At 34.4% G+C, this 21343-nt stretch overlaps 1 protein-coding gene across 2 annotated transcripts; it reads left to right on the top strand.

Annotated features, from left to right (window-relative positions):
* The first annotated feature begins 7584 nt into the window (after window positions 1–7584).
* On the top strand, window positions 7585–17471 carry LOC126721088 (protein FAR-RED ELONGATED HYPOCOTYL 3). Of its 2 annotated transcripts, XM_050424097.1 has the most exons (10): window positions 7585–7978; window positions 12594–12727; window positions 13689–15898; window positions 15981–16037; window positions 16271–16339; window positions 16441–16509; window positions 16606–16674; window positions 16765–16815; window positions 16904–16983; window positions 17065–17471. In XM_050424097.1, the coding sequence occupies exons 3-9, from the start codon at window positions 13727–13729 to the stop codon at window positions 16958–16960; spliced, it is 2544 nt and encodes an 847-aa protein (XP_050280054.1). In that variant the 5' UTR covers window positions 7585–7978; window positions 12594–12727; window positions 13689–13726; the 3' UTR covers window positions 16961–16983; window positions 17065–17471. The 2 variants fall into 2 exon arrangements, with proteins under 2 accessions (XP_050280054.1, XP_050280055.1); XM_050424098.1 differs by lacking the exon at window positions 12594–12727.
* Window positions 17472–21343: the final 3872 nt, after the last annotated feature.

Genomic DNA, 21343 nt, shown 5'->3' with positions numbered 1-21343 from the left:
TTAGATCATAGTAGTTAATATTTGAATATTTTCATAGTAACTACTATGTGCATCAAGACATGTTTACTTCCATTTGTCATTCATATTTCTAGTATGTGCATCATGACATGTTTACTTCTTTTATGTTATTTGTATACATAATATGTTCATGACATTTTACTTCCTTTGATGTCATTCATATGCCTAATATGTGCATCATGACATGTTTACTTTCCCTTTTATATCATCCATATACCTAGTATGTGCATCACGACATGCTTACTTCATTCATGCTTTGTTTGGGTAACCTTAATGATATTTCATGCCTTTGTTTAGATAAATGGGGTTTAGCATGTTGATTGTTTGTTTATTTCTTAAAGCATGACCCGTGAGTAGGATTTCATGTGAGTTTAGTCCTATTTGTTCACGAGAGATGCAAGGACCCTCTAAGGGACTTTGTTTGTTAATTTGTTTATTTAGGTCCATGATCCAATCCAATAGATCCATGGACACCATTCAAACCTACATCAATCCTACTAATACCTCACCCATTTGTTCTTTGCTTTGATGTCTATGTTGATTGTATTTACTTTGGTGTTTGTGTTGATTGTGTTTGCATGCCATTGATGGAGCATACAATGGACTTTCAAGAGGCAAGCAATGGCATATGATCTGAACCTAAAGTTTTTCCCCCTCCATGAGGTTTATCCTTTCACTTACAACTTTTTCCATTAGAATCTATGCATATTAGCTTTCCTAGCTTATATTTGCCTATTCCTATGCTTTGTATGCTTATATGTTGTGTGTTGTGTGTTAAAAGGTGAATTGTGCACTTTGGATGATGGATGTTTGTGATTAAGAGGCAACCCCTCAATCGTGAATTTTCCTAACCTTGGGATGTGAGCATGTATTCATGGCTTATGTTGTAGACATGTGTCCGTGTTTATTGTGTGCATGATAAGCCTACATATGTGATTGCCTCCTTTTATGTCATCTATTGACACAAGGTCTCAACCAAACATATTAGTGCACATAGTACACACAAACGCAAAACCCTGCAGGCGTGCCATGGTGCACCTAAATGCAAAACTTTGTCAAATTTCACTATGGAAATGAAGCAAAATACTGCCAAAGTTTCACTACAAAAGTTTGACAAGGATCACATTGTTTATGCCTTGACACACATGGTCTGAAACTTTGTCGCATTTTTATCATGAAAATAAGGCGAAATGCTACTGAATTTTCATCATATAAATCTGATAGAAATTTCAATAAGTTAGCGAAATATTGATGAATACCACACTCCTTTCCAAAATAATTTCAAAAACCAAAGACATTTAGCCTCGAAAGCCACCGCCAATAATTTACTTTTTTCTACCAATAACTAAAATTTGTTCACAAATCAAAACAAAAGATTGTCAAGTAGTAGGCAATGTGAGGTGCCTAACACCTTTCTCACGCGTAACCAAACTCCTAAATCCATGAATTTGATCAAGATTTTTTTTTTTTTTTTTAATTTTATCATTCTTTAGATTATGAAAAATGGCATTTTCTTAACCTAGGCTTGGTAACAAAATTAAATAGACGTATATAGACACCTCATTTTGTACCCATTAATAACCTTTGGTCTCTAACCCCAATAATGAGCTTGAAATATATCAACTAAGGGTAATTCAATTGTTCTCCATAGTTTGGAGGTAATCATAACTCAAAAGTAGTTAAACTGCTTTGAAAACAATGCTGAAAAATGACATTTTCTCACTATTTTGACCATAACTTTTGAATCATATAGAATTTTTGAACGAGAGAAATTTTGGATTGCAAAGTAGACATCATGGGCTTCAATTTGAACTCAATTTTTTCCCAATTTGGATTTAAAATGAGTGAGTAATGGCTGTTTGAAGTCGGACCATTAGTGCAATGAAAAATTAAGTTCTGCATACCACCTTCGGGGCTGCATGCGCAACCTCAATTCCAGAACTCTATATTTTCATATTTATGGCCCCAAAGCTTCAATCTTCAGGTTGGGCTGCCCCAAGACCCTTATGAACGTCCAAGAGCCTTTAAAATGCCCCTAAAACCCTAGTTTACTCTCAGGGGTGACTACATATTGGGTCCAAGGTGGTCACAGAACCGTCCTAACCTGGAAAAAATTATTATTATTATTATATATAAAATTTAAATAAATTATAATTTTTTTATCCTAAAAAAAAAATAATGACCACCCTAAATTTGTTTAAGCTCAACATAATTAAACTTTAGACAAAGTTTGACAATAAACTTGGTTGTAGACTAAGACTACAAATCCACTTAACATATATTTTTTTTATTGTATGTGAATTTTAACAAATCTACCTTTAGATTACATTTTCTTCTTATATCCTTCATACTTGCAAAATTTTGTTCCTTCATATTGAAATGAACAAAACAAAGTTAGAGGAATTAAATGAATTCTGGTGAAACTTAAAGGGTGAGTATAGCATTTTAGCCACAATTTTAATGGAAGTTGGAATGAGAGATCTTAATTGAATAAACTTGAAACTTAGATAATTGAAATAAACAAAAACAAACTTAGAGAATTGAAATGAATGTTGGTGAAACTTAAAGGACGAGTATAGTATTTTAGTCAAAATTTTAATGGAAGTTGAATGAGAGATCTTAATTGAATAAAGAGTAAATTGCAAATTACACCCCTGAAGTTTAGGGTTGTTTGGATTTACACCCCAAAATTTCAGAACTTTGATTTTACACCCTAAAGTTTGGTTTCGTTAATAATTCACCTCCACCAGTTAGTTTCTGTTGTTAAGTGACACATTATGTGCTTATGTGTTTATTTTTTTGCCAAATCAACCCTAAATGACACCGTTTAAGTTAAAACTAAGAGAAGAGTAGGCATTTTAAAACAACGCTATTTTGGCCCAAAGTTAAAACACAAGCCTCTTGCTTAAACAACACCGTTTCAAGCCAAAAAAAAAAAAAATAAATAAAAAATAAAAGAAAAAACCCACAAAAGCATACCTTTAGCTAGGGTGAACTCAGTTGGCCAGACCTCCTTAACCCAGCTCCTCAGCTTGTGTGAACCCAGATCCTTAGCTCGCATCGTCGAAGGCTCCAAGCAACGCGACGATGAGTTATCTTTCTCTTATCTTCAACTCTCTTTCTCTCGCTTTTTGGATTTTGCTTTTGTAGCTGGGTTTGGAAGTAAACAAAACCAAAGAGAACAGTAAAAGTGAAAGAAATTACAACCGAAATATTTGAATAAGGGAGACAAATATCGATATTGGCATGGAAATATAAACAATAAACTTTGCAAGCACATGCAAATAATTAACATTCTCCAATAAACTTTATGATTTCTCAATAAGCAGATTATACTTTGCAACAATCTTTATGATTAAGTTCACATAGACTTCATGCGTCAACAATATGAAATAGAAGGGAACATAGATTTCCAATTTTAAAATTTTATTTCTTTCATATTAAATAATTATAATTTTACTTATCATATTTTGGATAATCATTATGTTCATCTAGCAACAAAAACCACTGGTTTTGGACTTGATCTGGTTAGGCTAATAGGTTCACAATGAGCCGATGGTTTTGGTGGATGGGTTCACGCTGCTCTGCGATTTGGGTTTTGAGTTAGGCAGAAATGGTGTTGTATAACTACAGGTTTTGTGTTTTGATTTTTTGGGTGAAACGCCGTCGTTTTTACTATGCAAGCTCTTCATTTTGTCTTAACTTAAATGACATCGTTTGAGGCTAAGGGGTGTAATTTGTAATTTATTCTTAAATAAACCTAAAATTTAGAGAACTGAAATGAACAAAAACAAAGTTAGAGAACCAAAATGAATTTAGATAAACTTAGAAGGTGTGTTTTGCATTTTAGCCAAAAAACTACCAACAAAAAATCTATATCTTTTAATAAATGCTATGTAAATAACTATCGGAAATTAGGGGCTTCCTAAATGGACACTAGGAGGCTGTTTGGTTTTTGTGTTTCCATCACCCATAACTCTGTTTCCATCACCCATAACTAAAAAATGGTGAGACCCACGGAGAGAAACATTGTTTGGATGTGTTTTCAAGTTTTATTTCCATCACTCAATTATCTGATTTTTGAGTGATGAGTTATGAAAACTGAAAATACACTTTAAGTGTTTTCAAGTTATCAAAACTTAGTTTCAATGGCATTTTTGTAATTAAACCCACATACATGGTACCCACTATCTTGTCAAGTCATTTTCCTTCTCTCTACCACTGGTCACTCTCCTCTTTTCTTTCTTTTTGTGTCTCTTCTTTCTCTGGTATTCGCTGCACTCCATTCAGTTCTTTCTTTTCTTTTTCTTTTTTTTGTTCTTCATCATAGAACCCATTTGGTCTTCGCTGCAGTTCTTTCTTTCTTTCTTTCTTTTTTTTTTCTTCGTCACAGAACCCATTTGGTCTTCGCTGTAGTTCTTTTTTTTTTTTTTTGTTCTTCATCACAAAATCCATTTGTTCTTCGCTGCAGTTCTTTCTTTCTTTCTTTCTTCTTCTTCTTTTTTTTTTTTTTTTTTGGTTCTTCATCATAGAACCCATTTGGTCTTTGTTGCAATTCTTTCTTTCTTCTTTTTTTTGGTTCTTCATCACAGAATATTTTTGGTCTTCGCTACACTCCATGACCAGTTATGGATGTCTTAGACCCATTAAAAAAAAAAAAAAAAAACAAACAAACAAACTTTTCAAGCTTCAAGATACAAACATGAATGGGTTTCAAAATACCCATTCCTTGAACATGAATGGGTCACGACGGAGGAGATCGTGCTGCCGTACACATTGGAGAGATGGGTGTTGTTCGCTGGTGATGGTCCTAATGAGGCGAGGGAGCTTTTGAAATTTTTATGGGTTTGGGTTTGTGTTTTGGGAGAGTAACAGGGGTGAAGGGGAAATGAGAAAAGAGAAAATGGTGGGGAATGGGTTCCACAGGTAGGCTTAACAGAAGGGTTTGACCAATTTACAGGTATGGGTCCTACAAAAAAGTAGAAAAATTTGAGTGATGAGAAGCTGAGTGAAGTGTGCCAAACGGGTGGGTATAAGAAATTGGGGTATTTTAAGTGATGAGTGATGAGTGACAAAAATTGAGTGAGGAGTGATGAGTGATGAAAAAAAAAAAAAAAAAACCCAAATAGCCCCTAGATTTCTCCAACAAAAGGACAAAGTTTGGTTACAACTCTACGCAGTATATTTTTTATTGGATGTGAATTTTGAGAAATCTACCATTGGATTACATTTTCTTCTTAAAGCATTACCATCAGGTGTGTTAAATGTTTTGGCATTTGACACATCAAATACCAAAAAACCACTCTCATCAGATGTTGTAAATGTCAAAATATTTGGCATGAGTGAATAGTTTGAGAGCGTATGGACAGAAATGGCATAAGTTTTTAATATTTTTTTATTCTTTTTTCTCTCTCCTCTCTCATCACTCTACTCTTTTCTCTTCTCTTTTTCCATCACTCTCCATCTCTTTTCTCTCAGTCCTTTCTGCTCAAGATCTCTCTCATCTTTGCTAAAGATCTCTTACCACCAACCTCCATAGCCCTCGCCGCCGACCTCCCACGCTAGGTCTCTCATTTCTTCTCTCTCTGTCACTCTCTATCTCTTCCCTCTCCTCCCTGCTCAAGATCCCTCGCCGCCTCACCTCACTGCCAACCTCCTCAGCCCTCATAGCCAACCTTTATAGCCCTTGCTGCCGACCTTCAGATCTCTTAATCGGGTCGTGGGTGTGAGATTTAGGATGTGTTTCGATGTGTGGTTTTTGAGTCATTGATTGATCGAGTGCTTGGGATTTTGGGTCGGTGGTGGTGTCATGGTTGTAGCAATGGTTGGTTGAGTTTTGGGCCGGCGATGTTTGTGGCTGTAGTGGGCGGCAGTGTTTGTGGCTGTAGTGGGCTGGTGGTGTTTGTTGAAGATTTTGAGTTTTTTTTTCCTCTTTTGTTGAGGTTTTTGGATTTGGAATTTGTTGGAGATCCAGTGATTGTGGTTGTAGTTTGTGGTTGTTGATTTGCCATTGGTGGTGATTTGTTGTTGCCGTTGGTGGTTAGTTTATGGCAGTTTTGAGTTAATATATTATTAAATGTGTTGGATATATTATTTTAATGTTTAGAATCAAAGAATAGAACATGTGATAAATGTTGTATTGTAAAATGATGTGGTAAAATAAGTAGATTTTTTGATGTGTTAAAATGGCATAATTTTGCAACGCTTGATGGGAAGGATCTTATATCCTCCATACTTGCAAAATTTCCTATAATTTCCCATGCCATCAATCAAATGTTTAAATTTCATGTTTTTGTAATCTAAAATTATGTATAAAAAATAAGTTTATGGATCAAATAGCAAATAATGTTTGATTGACACGAAATTTGACATGCAACAAACATAAAGAACATGCAATCCGATGATTAGATTTTCAAAATATGTAGTTATATTAATTTTTTTAGTGGAAATTGTATCCATTGACTACATCCAAATTTCTAACCAAACTTTGTGCTTGACGATATTACTCACATTAAGAGTCTTTATTTATTTATTTATTTTAAGTAGTCTTTTTAATTATTTTAGTAGAAGTTGTAGTCATTGGCTACAAACTAGTTTGTAGCTTACCTTGTTTGGTTCCTTCAATAACTCATATTTTGTTTTCATTTTTATTTTCAGTATTCATTTTTATTTTTTATCAATTTTCTGAATATAAGAACAATAAAACACTAGTACACTATTTGTCATTTGATTCTTAGGGTCTGTTTGGATATCGTTTATTTTGCTAAAACTGAAAATTTATTGCTGAAAGTACTATAGATAAAGGTAAAAATTAGCTGAAATAGTACAGTGGCTATGAATAGTATTAAAAAGTGTAGTGGAATATATGAATAAAAGCAAAAATAAGCTGAATAGTGAAATAATTTTCATTTTTCATTGGTATCCAAACGGAGGTTTACATATGAAATAAAAACAACTTTTTTATTTATTTGATAAGCTCACAATATTTTTCCATAATCTTCGGTTGTTGTTTTTTTTTGTTTTTGTTTTTTTTTTTAATTTATAAAAATGTCACTAAACTCATTTTACCAAAAATAAAAATGATAACAAATTGTTTTCATTCTCACATTTTTTTTGCTATTAAAAACGAATATGAGAACAAAAAAAAAAAAAAAAAAACCCAAACCCAAACAAATTTTTTTTACTATGGGTTCCACATAAAACATAGTATACAGAGTAATGCTAGAGACACATAAAATAACACAACTTGTGTCACAACTCTCTTATGTGGCAAGTTGTGAGTGGTAAAGATGTGTTTCCACATGAACCCACCATTACACCTATGTTACTCACAACTCGCCACGTGAACAAATTGTTATATAAATTGTGTAATTTTATATGTCCCTAGCATTACTTCGTTTTTAGAAAAACTAAACATAGTTTATAACCCGACTAATATTTCTTAGTGCTTCGAACAAGTTAAAATTATTATCTCTGCCCAAAAAATAAAGTGTTAAAATTATTTATACAAAAAAAAAAAAAAACCGCATTTTGATTTAAAAAGGTGTTGGCTTGAGTTTGGTCCACTCGCTCCACCCCTCGCGTGACCAAAATTTTTCTTTCTTTCTTCAGTTTTCAGACGGTCAGACCCGCTGGCTGCTGCTTCTTCTTCTTCTTCTTCTTCAATCTTTGATCTTTCGCTCTTGCTCTACTCTACTCTGATAAATTATTTTTATTATTTTGGTTTTGGGTTTATTGAAATTGTTGTTTTTATTAATTAATATAATTTTGAGTGAGCAAGTAAAAACTGAAAAAACCCCCAAAATTTTCCCCCAAAAAAATCGCTACTCGCTGAGAGAGCGTGTAAGACCCCAAACCCTAAAAACATTTCTCTCTCTCTCTCACACACATTTCATTTCAAACCAAACGCTCTTTCCTCACTCGCTTACACTCGCTCCTGCTTCTCCGATGCTATTCACAGGTCTGTTTCTTTCTCTCTCTCTCTCTCTCTGAAATTTTAGTTTTTTTTTTTTAGCCAATCCAATTTGTTTAATTTTCTTACTTCTCTGTTTGGTTGCTCAGAAAGTGTGGGAAACTGAAAAAATAGAATAGTGCCTTGAGTTGTTGCAATTATGTGATTTGTGTATTGTTACTAACACTAGTCAGCTATTCAGAGCTGAGTAGTCATGTGTAGAGAGCAGAGAATGTGATTTTTTGAAGCATTAGGGATTAAATTCTCGTCCAATTCCCTTGTTTTTTTGGAGTAAAAAAAAAATTAGGGGTGGATATTATGCAATGAGCAACCGTATCATTACTTTTATACAAATTAGCTTGCCTTGTTGATTGCAATTAGATTGGGAATTGTGATTAAGGAATAGGAATTTTAACCTAGTTTTCTTGTATTAGCTTGTATTTATTGTCATTAATATAAAAGCATAGTATAAGGTGATTGCCAAACTACGTGGGTGCATTGGCAATGCTCTTGAAGAATCTAGGATCATAACATTTGATGGTTTTATGTTTAGGCCATATTTGTTAAAAATATTTTGAGTTACTATTGTAATTCTTTGGTTAGAATCTGGCCTTTACTTTTAAGGTCCGGGGCCTTTTCTTAGATAATCTTACATTTTTGGGTTTCTGATTTTACAACTTTTGATTTTAATCTTGAATTTAATTCATGATATGCAGCTGGAATCCTTCTTCCAATTTGAAAATAAAAGTTTGAGGGTATCGGGTGAATGGGTCATTGTAGTTTTGTCTTTGTTTCTTACCAACCACTTTTTGGTGGGTTGGGGGAGACCTCGTTCTCGTAGTATGTGTGGGTCCCACAGCTGTAGGTCCCACATGCTGTGAGAGAATATTATTTTATTTTTATTTTTATAATTCAGTAATTGGTGGAGGGGGGATTTGAACCCTGGATCTCTCCTTTAAGGAAAGATTAGGAGGTGCCAATCAATTTAGTTACAAGGTTCTTGACAAGAGAGAATTGTATTATAAGACCATCTCATAAGATAATGTTCCCCGCACAAGGAGGGGGACTATGCAAGTCAAAAAAAGGGGGATTTTTTATGAATCCCTCTTGATAACAAGCTTGTAAGCTATTCAAACCCCCGCCCCCCCTCTTTTCTCTTCATTTTTTTTTTTCCTTATAGGTTGTGGTTTTGAACCCAAAACCTCACCCCTCCATCCCGATATTATGGAAAGAGAAAGTATCATTTGAGTTAAAGCCCTTTGGCATTATGCCCTATGACGATTGGGACTAAAAGTATCTACCAAAATATAGTACAATAATAAATTTCAATAATTTTTATGTTTTGGTGAATTTTTAGTCATTCCTTTCCAAATTGGATGTTTTGTTTGTTTTGGCATTCCTCTCCCACCAAATGCACCACATTAAACAATGAGGAATTGCCTTCCAAATTTCTATGCACCTATATCGACCAAAACTGCCTTGCCAACAAGCTAACAACTCCATGACTCCTTTAGGCATAACCCATTGAATCCCAGAAATGCTAAAAACCATAGAGCATACCTCTTTGGCAATATAACAATGAAGAAGTACATGATCCATTGTTTCCCCACTCCTCTTGCACATATAGTGCCAATCCACCACAAGAATATGTCTTTTCTTCAAGTTTTCTATGGTTAAGATTTTCCCAAAAGGTGCAGTCCAAACAAAGAATGCTATTCTTGTTGGGCCCTTAGGCTTTCAAATGCTTTTCACCCCACCATTTGAGTTTTGTTTAGAAGGGGGCCAACAGAGTTTATCTGTGCCATTACCTCTAACTGAATTAGTTAAATTAAGTCCAAGAAACCCAATATTGATTCCAATTCCTGATCTCCAACATAAATTCAAAGCTTAATGTACAAATCTATTCCGAAATTCCTTTCAACCCTACTGTTTTGCAACCTTTTTTTGAGGAAATTTTTCTCTGGGTCTGAAAATTTGAATTCATTGCTTCAGATGAATGATCAGCCACACTTTCTTTTCACCCCTTAAACAGTAGAGGCCCAGGGGATTTCTCCATTTTGAATATACAGTCTTAGGTTTTTGTGTGGGTTTGGGTAGAGTCGATATCTTAGTTATCCTTTCTTTTTTCTCCCCCGCTTTCAGTGTGCATGCCTTGCACCGTGCAAGCATAACTGTGTCCCACTGTCCAATTATACTGAAATCATTTTTGCAACTAATTTCATTAATCATTTATTATTAAAGTAATTCCATATAAACATGTGATGTAATGATGGAAGATTCCCATCATTTTGTACCAAAATTTTCCTATAATTATTTGTATTTAAAATTTTAAAGCATCCATTGAAAGCAACAGATCATGGGTTTGATTTTGGGAATCAGCCTCTTCAAAAAATTGGGGGCAAGGTTGCCTTCCAATTGCCTCTCTTAGAACTCACAAAAGTGGGATTTTGTGTAATGGTATTTGATAAGTAAGAAAATTTTATTGAAAAGAGACTACTTCATGCAAAATGATATAAAGTAGCCTAAATAATTACAAAGAAAACAGAAAATTATATACGACGAGAAACTAGGAATAGAATCTCTATTTGTGAGTCCCCAAGCTCGAGACCAATCAAACAAAGTCCCAACAAAATGAGCAAGAAGCTGGTCCCTAGAACTCTCCAAATCCTCAAACGTTCTCCTATTCTGTTCTCGCCACAGAGTCCAAATCAAACAAAGGGGAACCAAATTCCAAATATCCGATGAATTTTTTCCATATATATATCCATCAAATATTCAAATCTTAGAATTTCTCTTAGATGCTATGGCTGATTTTCAAAGATTATATTGGGTATCCAGTTTTAGTTGGTATCTGTCAGTGGATCACGTGTGGACCAATATCTAAAATGATGATTTAAATTTTAGCCCACAAGACTTGTAAAAAAACACCAAAGTTTGAGACACCTAGTAAAGATTATGAAAAAAAAAAAAACTTTTATATCACCTACTGGGAAAAAAAAAACTATAAAATTGGTTGTCTAGAAATTGATTAGCAGATAATGCAATTTAGAGTCTTATTATCTGGGACCTGTTAGAATTTTAGGTCAAATACACATTAAATTTAGGTGCAGGGAATGCAAGTTTGATAGGAGTAATAATTAAAATGATGTGCCGAATTTTAATGCATTAGACTTGTAAGAGCAATGAGCTCTAGCTCATATGCCACCTCCACCCCTTGTAAGAGCAAAGTGAAGGTTGAGGTAGTGGGTTCAAGAAACACATTGTGCGTGTAACTTAATTTAAAAAATTCATGCAAGGATACCTTTATTTCACTCTCTCAAACTGCTCAAGCCTATCAAGTGTGAAGAATAAGGCTCTTTGAAGAATCTTAGAAAATGAGAGAATTAGACACCTAAGATATTGGTTATGTGGTTGATTTTTACTGCTGACAGGATAAAATAGTGTGAAAAAGCCAATCTAAAGAGAACCTGATCTTTAATTAAATCCTTTAAACAGTTAAAAGAGATACATAACTACCTAAAACCATAATGTAGTATTGCTTTTTGAGAGGAATTTTCCTTTCTGGTTTGAACTATGATTATAGCTGAGATTTAGGATTGAATAAGGACTCTCCTTTTTCGCTCAGCAGATGCTAGTATTGACCTTTGTATGTATATTTCATAGTCTTAATATTACATAGTTTTATTATTGGCATTTTGGGAATTTCTATTTGTTGTACTTTAGAGGTCGAGCCTGGCCTTGGTGCAAAGGAAAGTGTCTTCCACCAAAAGCGACAAGTTGTGGGTTCGAGTCTAGGAATCAGCCTCTCCAAGGAAAAAAAAAAATTGGGGGTAAGGCTGGCTACTATGACCTCTCCTAGATGTCGCAAAAATTGGAGCTTTATGCATTGGGTACGGCCTTTCTTTTTCTTTGTCATATCCTTTTTGCATAGCTAGTCTCAAGCTTTGATAAAGGAGGATTGCAAGAGGTTGACAGCCTGTCTGAAACTTTTGTCATGTCTTATGAACATGGATCCTGTTGATCTGAATGTATTTGACTCTTGGGTTGAGGCAAATACTTATGTAATCTATGATACTTTTTGAGAATTATCTATTGTCTTTGGCAAAAAATTAAGAGTAATTTGGTTGCTTTAGATTGTTTGGGCATTGCCTGTGTAAAAATTAAAATTAATTACTATTTAGTCTTGGACTTTCTCATATAAAAAAAAATTAGTCTTGGACATTCCATTTACTTGTTATGGATGAAAAGATGCCACTTAGTAGTTTGGTTAAAAGTATTTCTGGTTGGCTTGTAATAGAAACCAAACCTTCAAAAGGAAGTTTGTGCCATCAAAAATGAAAGAAATTTTTATTTTATTTTATATTATTTTTGGGTTTTTCTTTTTAAGACATCAATTTGAAGGTTATACAATCCACCTTGAGTGCCAATGTGAACAGGTAGAGAGGGCTTTTCTTTTGTAGTTTGACAATGGATTTAAAATGATCAAAATGATCTCTAGAAAACATTTTTTCTAAGCTACTTGGTATTGGGGATAACCTCATTGTGCTTCTAATTTAGCTTATTAATTTCCTGCTGCGGAATGTAGATGTATAAATTTTGATGTTAATATCAACTTTCCTTTCAGCAAACATACCCTAAAGCATGGACAAAATTTAGATGCACGACACAGGTCTTGGAATGTGAATTGGAGCAAGAAGGGACAAGCTGTGCAAGATTCAAGGTTTAGATTGTTGGAAGGGTCCTAAAACATTCTCTAATGTATGTTTTTTTTTTTTTTTTTTTTTTTTTTTTTTTTAATATATGCATTTGTGTGTATATGTGCTTCACTTATATATCATCTGTGTTATCACAAACCAGTGAAATAAACATAAAAAAGTGTAAAAAATTTTATTAGTTAGTTACACACCCACTCATTGGATCTTGAACTCAAGACCTCACCCTCCACCTAGCACCTATAAGGGAGGAGGTGCTAGTTGGGCTAAAGCTCATTAGCATAAATGTGTCAAAACAATTTTCTCAGATAAATAGTGGTGTCTCATCTTCTGGAATGGATAACCTATGTAAAAGAGTAGTTATTATTTTATTTTTTTATTTTTGTTGTTAATCTAAACAAGTTTCAGCTTTAGAAAAATGGATTGTATCTTTTACTGGCTCTGCTTGTCTTTTGGCTGTTGGTTGAGAAAGAAGTCCGGCCCTGTTAAAAGAAAATCTTGAATGCTACAAGCATACTAGTTGAAAACTTTGAATAATGATATTGATATATATCGTCCATCAATATCATCAATTTCACGTTGGATGATATTGATGTATATTGTCAATCATGGCTCTGTGAGAAGTTATTGGCCTTTGGTGCTCTTAACTGGAGTTAATTGCCTTTGTTATTGTGAAATAACATGTTGTGCAATGCAAATTTCTATTACATGCTAGGTGTTCTTTGTATATTTGATTAACTGTGGTTTTAGATTAGTTTACACATTTTTCTACCTTTTTTATTTTGGAGGTTAGTGTTACTTTAAATAATATAGGCTCGAAATTCACTAATGAGTCAAGAAGAGTAGAAGAGCTTAATATTTTTATTTAATTGTCCGTTGTCATAATAGTCATGAGTATTAATGGTGTGATTTTGTTTTGTAGTTGTCAAGTGGTTTGACACAAACATACTTTTCAAAAAAAAAAAAAAAATGGTTTGATACTAACGTGTTGTCTTTCCTTTTTTCAGCCTGGATAATCATTTGCCAGACGTAATTTACTGACATCATGGACATAGATCTTAGACTACCTTCTGGTGAGCATGACAAGGAAGATGAAGAGCCAAATGCGATTGATAACATCTTGAATGGTGATGAGAAACTGCATAATGGAGATATAGAGGGTGAAAATATGGTTGATGTTGGAGTCGAGGTGCGTGTTGAAGATGGTGGGGATTTGAATTCTCCCATAGTGGATATGGGAGTGTTTAAAGAAGATACCAATCTTGAGCCACTTTCTGGTATGGAATTTGAATCTCATGGGGAAGCATACTCATTCTATCAAGAATATGCTCGGTCTATGGGATTCAATACTGCAATACAAAACAGCCGCCGTTCAAAGACTTCAAGAGAATTTATTGATGCAAAATTTGCTTGTTCTCGATATGGGACAAAGCGAGAGTATGACAAATCCTATAATCGACCACGTGCCAGGCAGAACAAGCCAGACTCTGAAAATGCAACGGGTCGACGGTCGTGTTCAAAGACAGACTGCAAAGCAAGTATGCATGTGAAGAGAAGGCCGGATGGAAAATGGGTTATACATAGTTTTGTTAAGGAGCACAACCATGAGCTGTTACCAGCCCAGGCTGTAAGTGAACAAACAAGAAAGATGTATGCTGCAATGGCTAGACAATTTGCTGAATACAAAAATGTTGTTGGTCTTAAGAATGACCCCAAAAATCCATTTGATAAAGGTCGAAATTTGGCACTAGAGACAGGAGATGCTAAGATCTTGCTTGATTTTTTCATACAGATGCAAAATATAAATTCAAACTTCTTTTATGCAATAGATCTGGGAGAAGATCAACGGCTAAAAAGTTTGTTCTGGGTTGATGCTAAAAGTAGGCATGACTACAACACTTTCAGTGATGTAGTTTCATTTGATACTACGTATGTTAGAAACAAATATAAGATGCCACTTGCTCTATTTATTGGAGTGAATCAACACTATCAATTTATGTTGCTTGGATGTGCTCTGATATCAGATGAAAGTGTGACTACATTTTCTTGGCTAATGCAGACATGGCTGAAAGCAATGGGTGGGCAAGCTCCAAAAGTATTAATCACTGACCATGACAAAGCCATGAAATCAGCTGTTTTAGAGGTCTTTCCAGATACTCGCCATTGCTTTTGTTTGTGGCATATATTGGGGAAGGTTTCTGAAAATCTTGGTCACACAATGAAACGGCATGAAAGTTTTATGGCAAAATTTGAAAAATGCATCCACAGGTCATGGACAAATGAAGAGTTTGAAAAACGGTGGTGGAAAATTCTTGAAAGATTTGAGCTCAAAGAGGATGAATGGATGCAGTCACTATATGATGATCGTAAACTATGGGTGCCAACATACATGAAGGATGTTTGTTTGGCTGGAATGTCAACAGTTCAGCGATCAGAGAGTGTAAATTCCTTTTTTGATAAATTTGTGCACAAGAAAACCACAGTACAAGAATTTGTGAAACAGTATGAATTAATTCTACAGGATCGGTATGAAGAGGAAGCCAAGGCAGATTCTGATACTTGGAACAAACAGCCTACATTAAAATCTCCTTCACCGTTGGAGAAGAGTGTTTCTGTGGTATACACACATGCTGTGTTCAAGAAATTTCAAGCTGAGCTTCTTGGTGTAGTTGCTTGTCATCCTAAAAAAGAAAGACAAGATGAGGCAATCACTACTTTCCGAGTTCAAGAATTTGACAGGAGTCAAGACTTCATGGTTATATGGAATGAAATGAAATCAGAAATATCTTGTATATGCCGGTTATATGAATACAAAGGTTATCTTTGTAGACATGCAATGATTGTTCTTCAAATTTGTGGCCTTTCTGCCATCCCATCTCAATATATTTTGAAACGTTGGACAAAAGATGCAAAGAGTAGGCATTTATTGGGAGAAGTATCTGAACTGGTACAATCTAGGATGCAACGTTACAACGATATATGTCAACGGGCAATGAAACTGAGTGAAGAGGGATCCCTTTCTCAGGAGAGTTACAGTCTTGCAATCCGCACACTAGATGAAGCTTTTGGAAGCTGTGTGAGTATGAACAATTCTAGTAAGAGTCTCACAGAAGTTGGCACATCAGACACTCACGGTCTACTTTGCATTGAAGAAGATAACCAAAGTAGAAGCATGGGGAGGACAAATAAAAAAAAGAATCCGACCAAGAAAAGAAAGGTTAGCTGTTGATTGCGACTGGCTTGCTTATGTTTGTATTCAAGTGATATTCATTAAATATGACCTCCTTCATAAATTGCAGGTGAACTCCGAGTCAGATGTTATGACCGTTAGCACACAAGACAGCTTGCAGCAAATGGTTTGTCCCTTCTTATGAATAGTTGGCCTGTAAAGAAACACTTTATTTTTGGGTTATTCCATTATGTGCTTTAAGTTGTGTCATACTGGAAATAATGTTTTTGTGTATGTGGTTTAATTGTGCTTCGGTAGAACTAACTCAGGAAAGTCCGATGCTACTTTGTGGACTGTGCTAGAATTATTTTATTTTGTAAAGGAATAAAAATAACTAACATCGAGGAATTTTATTTGTAGGACAAATTAAGCTCAAGAGCAGTAACCCTTGATAGCTACTATGGCACACAACAGAGCATGCAAGGAATGGTATGATGAACTATAGCTCCATCATGTATCTTACAACTATGCAAAGAACATAATCTTTTTTTTTTTCCCCTTTTCAATTTATACTTTTAATATTTTTGCAGGTACAACTGAACCTAATGGCACCAACACGTGATACCTACTATGGGAATCAACAGACCATTCAGGGGCTGGTATATCATATATATATAACTGCAATGCATAAACTGGTGATACTGCACTAAAGATGTTAATAACTTGATATTGAAATCTGGGTTTCATGTGTGTAGGGTCAATTGAACTCAATAGCACCGAGCCATGATGGTTATTACAATGCTCAGCAAAGCATGCATGGGCTGGTATAGCACCCTATGATGCTAGCCATAATTTTCAGTCTATTACCTTGTTCAAATGGTGTCCTTTTATGATTTGGGGTTTTATATTTGCAGGGACAAATGGATTTTTTCCGAACACCAACTGGTTTCACTTATGGCATTCGAGTAAGTTTGCGTGGTTATTCTGACAATTCTGCAGGATCATGTCATTTGTACCACAGGACTTATAATGGGTTTTTCTTCCTCATGGCAGGATGATCCCAACGTAAGAGCTGCACAGTTGCATGATGATGCATCAAGGCATGCATGAGACGTACCTTTCTCACTAAGAAGGTAGTTCTCCCCAAGCAATAATTATTATCTTGAATCCCGTTACTTTTGAAGTATAAATCGAATGCTTTACTTTGTTTGTAGGCAAAGCGAAAACAATGTGTTGAAGCAAATGTCTCTGTAAAGAATGAATTGATCATGCTTTGTGGATGGAAGGATTATGATAGAGAACCTCTTCTTTGGCATGTGTAAAATAAGATTAGATATAGGCTGTTGTTTTATCTTCACCATCTATTTTATAATAGAATCTCCCTAAGAGTTGGAATAGATTCTGAGGTAGGGATTATATCTTTTGTAAAGGTTGTTGTAATATTGTATCTGTGATTGTTAAATCTAGATAGGAGTAGTTGAAATCAGTAAAACAAATTCCAAGTTCATTACAATTGGCTAATATGCCATCTGTGTAGGCTGTAGTCCACAAGTTCTAACAGTAGAAAAGAATGTTGGAACTAGTTCTCTTTGATCCACCATTTCTACTACCCTTTCTCCTTTGTTATATTGTTATTAATTATTATTTTCTGTTGGGTTGTGCTGGGGTTTTGCGATAGGTTTTGAATATGGACTAGGCTACTCTTTTTAAGAGTGAACTATAGCACAGTACTCTCCTTTTTCCTCCAGAAAGACTAAAAGCAGGGCACCAATAAGCTTTACTTTTATTTCCCCCCTCAATGGGCAAGTTCCAGATTACATACTGATACCAGTCAGCTCTTTTTATTTATAGTTTTTTTTTTAGTTTCACTTTTCTTTTTTTAAGGTAAAATTTGTTTATTTACCCAATTTATATTTTGAGATTTTTGTAATTACTATCCTTGGACGTAGATGTGATTATCAATTTGGTTCTTTAATTTTTATTATTACAATAAATCAAACCCTGCACTTTGGTTTATAATAAATTAACTAGGCTAAATTATAAATTGCATCCGTTAATTTTGCTTGAAATTCAATTTAGTCTTGTGTAACGTTTGATTTATTAATTTCAGTACTATAACTATTACATTTATTCAATGTCTCCATCTAATTCTTTTACAATGTGTTGTTAGGTGTCTTAAAAATGATGTGTAGGAAATTCAAAAAAAAAAAAAAAATTACGTTGCTTTGGGACGCTTAACTGTAACCCCTTTAACATAAGATTGAAAATGAAAGTAAGTTATAAGATTGAAATTAATAACTTAGAAGTTACATGACTAAATTGAATTTTAGGTTAGATTCAAAAAAAAAAAAAAAAAAAGAATTTTAGGTAAGCTTACTAGGTACAATTTGTAACTTTACAAATTAATGTTTGGAAAGTTTTTCTATTAAAGCTTATGAGATTTTATAATGTAATTTACACTTACAGGGTGTTTGGTTTGCTTGATAAGTCAAAAGTTACATGACTGAATTGAATTTTAGGTAAACTTATTGCGTACAATTTGTAACTTTACAAATTAATATTTTGAAATTTTTTCTATTAAAGCTTATGGGATTTTGTAATGTAATTTATACTTAGTAATGATAGGTACTTCAAAAAATTAATGGTGTAACAAAAATCATTTTCAAATCATTGTATAGTTTTTAAGGTAAAATATTAGTAGAAGGTGAGATTTTAGAATTGTTTAAATTACAATGTTCAGATGGAAAGTTGAAAGAACAAATAGATGCTAACCGTAAAATTCAAGGGTGATATTGTTGAACCCCTCTATTCTTAAGTAAAATAACTAAGTGAAAATAACCCTAAATATTAGAAAGCCATGCGGTTTGGGTGATAATTTGACAATGAAATTGTGTCACAGCCTTGTAGGAGCTAATGAAAGTTACCGTTAGTACAACGAATCTTCTATTGCATAGTTCAATTGCTTTGTTTTTATGAAGTTAACCATAATCATTTAACAGTTAAGTTGGTTTTCACGAGAAGAGAGACTGTTGATACCCAAAATTTGAGGGTTCTGCCAAGCCCAAGAAAAAGGAGAAAAAAGAGAGCCTATCCTGCCAAAGACAAATTGAAGACCCAACCCCAAAAGGGAGTCAACAAAGGAGAAAAAAGGTAAAATGGGAAATTGGCTATCCAACCTCAAGTATAAAAGGGAATGGCTTGGCTGGCCAAAGCAACATCAAGGCAAGAGGGAAGAATCAACATGATGAAATGAATATGTAGTAGTTGTGATAGTAGTAGATGTTTCTCAAAACATTTATCTTCATCCCATTTTCCATAAAGCCGAAAAGCCCTTGTAATAGAAAATTATTAGTGACACAGTTAGAGATCTTATGGATACTGAAAGTCTGAAACAGGCACTTGGAAGGCTGAAATCATTGCAAATATATATGAAACGAGAGTTGCACGAGATATTTTAAACACTCCACACTCAAAGTTTGGAGCTCCGAATAAAATTTTATGGTTGCAATCACAGAAGGGGACCTACAAAGTAAACGAAGGATACAAACTGATTACCAAGGGGCAAGATGGTACAACTAATTTTTGTATGAATAGACATGGCTGGAAACACCTTTGGAAACTAAAAATCCCATATAAAATATGTCTGTTCTTATGGAAATTATTACATAATGGGCTACCCACTAGATTGGAGCTAAACAAAAGACAAATTATTGTTAGCACCAAATGTGTAATGTGTGAACAAGAAGAAGAAACATTGGACCATATTTTCCTCAAATGTCCTTTTGCTAGAGCTTTATGGTTTGGCTCGCCACGGAACTTTCGTTCTGATGCTATCCCATCTATCCGACAATGGTTGATAAGCACTCTTGAGAAATATAAGGCAGGTAATGGATAGGAAGATAATGTTCTTACAGATATTAGTGCCACTCTTTGGGTGATTTGGACTTATAGAAATAAGGTTCTATTTGAGAATGAAACTGTTGACGTCCAACAAGCCATCTCAAGCATCAATTACTTCATGACAGAATGGAGAATAGAGTTAGATGAATATATCCAAATTGGTTCAACAACTATTGAAATTGTTGGAAATCAGTCTACATGCAGATCTCAGAATTGGCAAGCAATAATTATAGTAGATATAAAAAAGCGTTCGCACGAAGCTAATTGGAATGGAGGTGCCTTTGTGATAAAAAATCGTTTAGGCGAGTCCATTCGTAAAGGTTGTTATTCCTGGCATTCCAGCAATGATGAAACCAACTTACTATCCACAATTAGAGAAGCTTTGTATGAGGCGTGGAAACAAGGTTTCAGGGAGGTAATCCTTTTTCTACAATCAAATCACGGAGTAAAGCTAATTCAGACACATCGCTTGACTAGCTTGGAGAACGTCCCGATCATGGAAGATATTGTGACATTACAAAAGACGTTTAAACATATTCACGTCCAAGTTGCTCCTCAACTGGTGCTCCAAGAAGTTCAGGGATTGGCTGACATGGCGACAGTATGCTTTATAAGGCTTGCCTGGATATGATTTATTTGGTGGTAACAAAAAAAAAAAAAAAAATTATTAGTGACATGCATTACTAGGAAACTTTCTTCTCTCGCTCAAGGCCTTTCTCACTTGAATCTTTTTGTAGAAAGAATCATTTGAGTGGGATCACTTTTATTCAAGTCTCAAACCCCACAATTTTGTATACCTTTGGATTGAAATAACAAAGTTGTGGGAGTTGGGTCCTGAATATTTTTATGCATGCACTAACCTATGGCAACCAACATTTATTTAGTTTTATTTTTGGGTCTTGGGTTTATTGTTTGTGCACAGATTAGGTCTAGCAGATTGAGGTCATTCCACAGAAGAGTCAGCTCCGACTCACCCCATAACTCATCTGGGCTAAAGGCTAGACTAGAAACTGTCCAACCACTTCAGGATACGTGTCTAGGGCATAAAAAAAAAGCCCCCATGGATTTTTAATTCGGAGTCAAAGTATAGTAATGATACACCATCTAAGATAGAATCATAATACATACATGCAAATAAATACTCATACAGAAAAATGTTTCAATAATATAATTAAAATTAAAATTAAACAATACAATATGTAGTAGAAATCAAACAACAAAAATTAATTTATTTTACGTGATGAATGCACATCATGCAAATCCAAGTTTTTTTAAGGAACCAAATATTATAATAGATTATTAAATAATTTAAAATAAATAAATAAAACTCCTTTTAAAATAAATATTATGTATTTATTTTTTAAAATTTACAAATAAATTTTCACTTAAAGTAGACTATGATCATTGTAGGGGTGATAGGCCCAGTAGTATATATCTATGTATATATTGGGCTAGAGGCCCAATCCGAGGACACTAAGTAGTTCGAGGATGGATAAACACTGTCATAAGAATCCGTGTTAGTGAGTGAATAGGTGAGGTCTGATCATGATTGTCCAAGAGGGTGGTCTGAGGAGGAATGCTTTCTTGACTGAG

The sequence above is a fragment of the Quercus robur genome, chromosome 4 (genome assembly GCF_932294415.1).
Source record: "Quercus robur chromosome 4, dhQueRobu3.1, whole genome shotgun sequence".
Lineage (NCBI taxonomy): Eukaryota > Viridiplantae > Streptophyta > Magnoliopsida > Fagales > Fagaceae > Quercus > Quercus robur.
Note: the sequence above shows the minus strand (reverse complement) of the source record. Positions and strands in the feature narration are given on the sequence as shown.

Excerpts from the sequence above, each read along its gene's own strand:
- LOC126721088 (XM_050424098.1), top strand. The coding sequence starts at position 13,727 with ATGGACATAGATCTTAGACTACCTTCTGGTGAGCATGACAAGGAAGAT. Across the intron at positions 16,038-16,270 it reads AAGACAGCTTGCAGCAAATG|GACAAATTAAGCTCAAGAGC; the intron begins GTTTGTCCCTTC and ends TTTTATTTGTAG. Across the intron at positions 16,340-16,440 it reads AACAGAGCATGCAAGGAATG|GTACAACTGAACCTAATGGC; the intron begins GTATGATGAACT and ends ATATTTTTGCAG.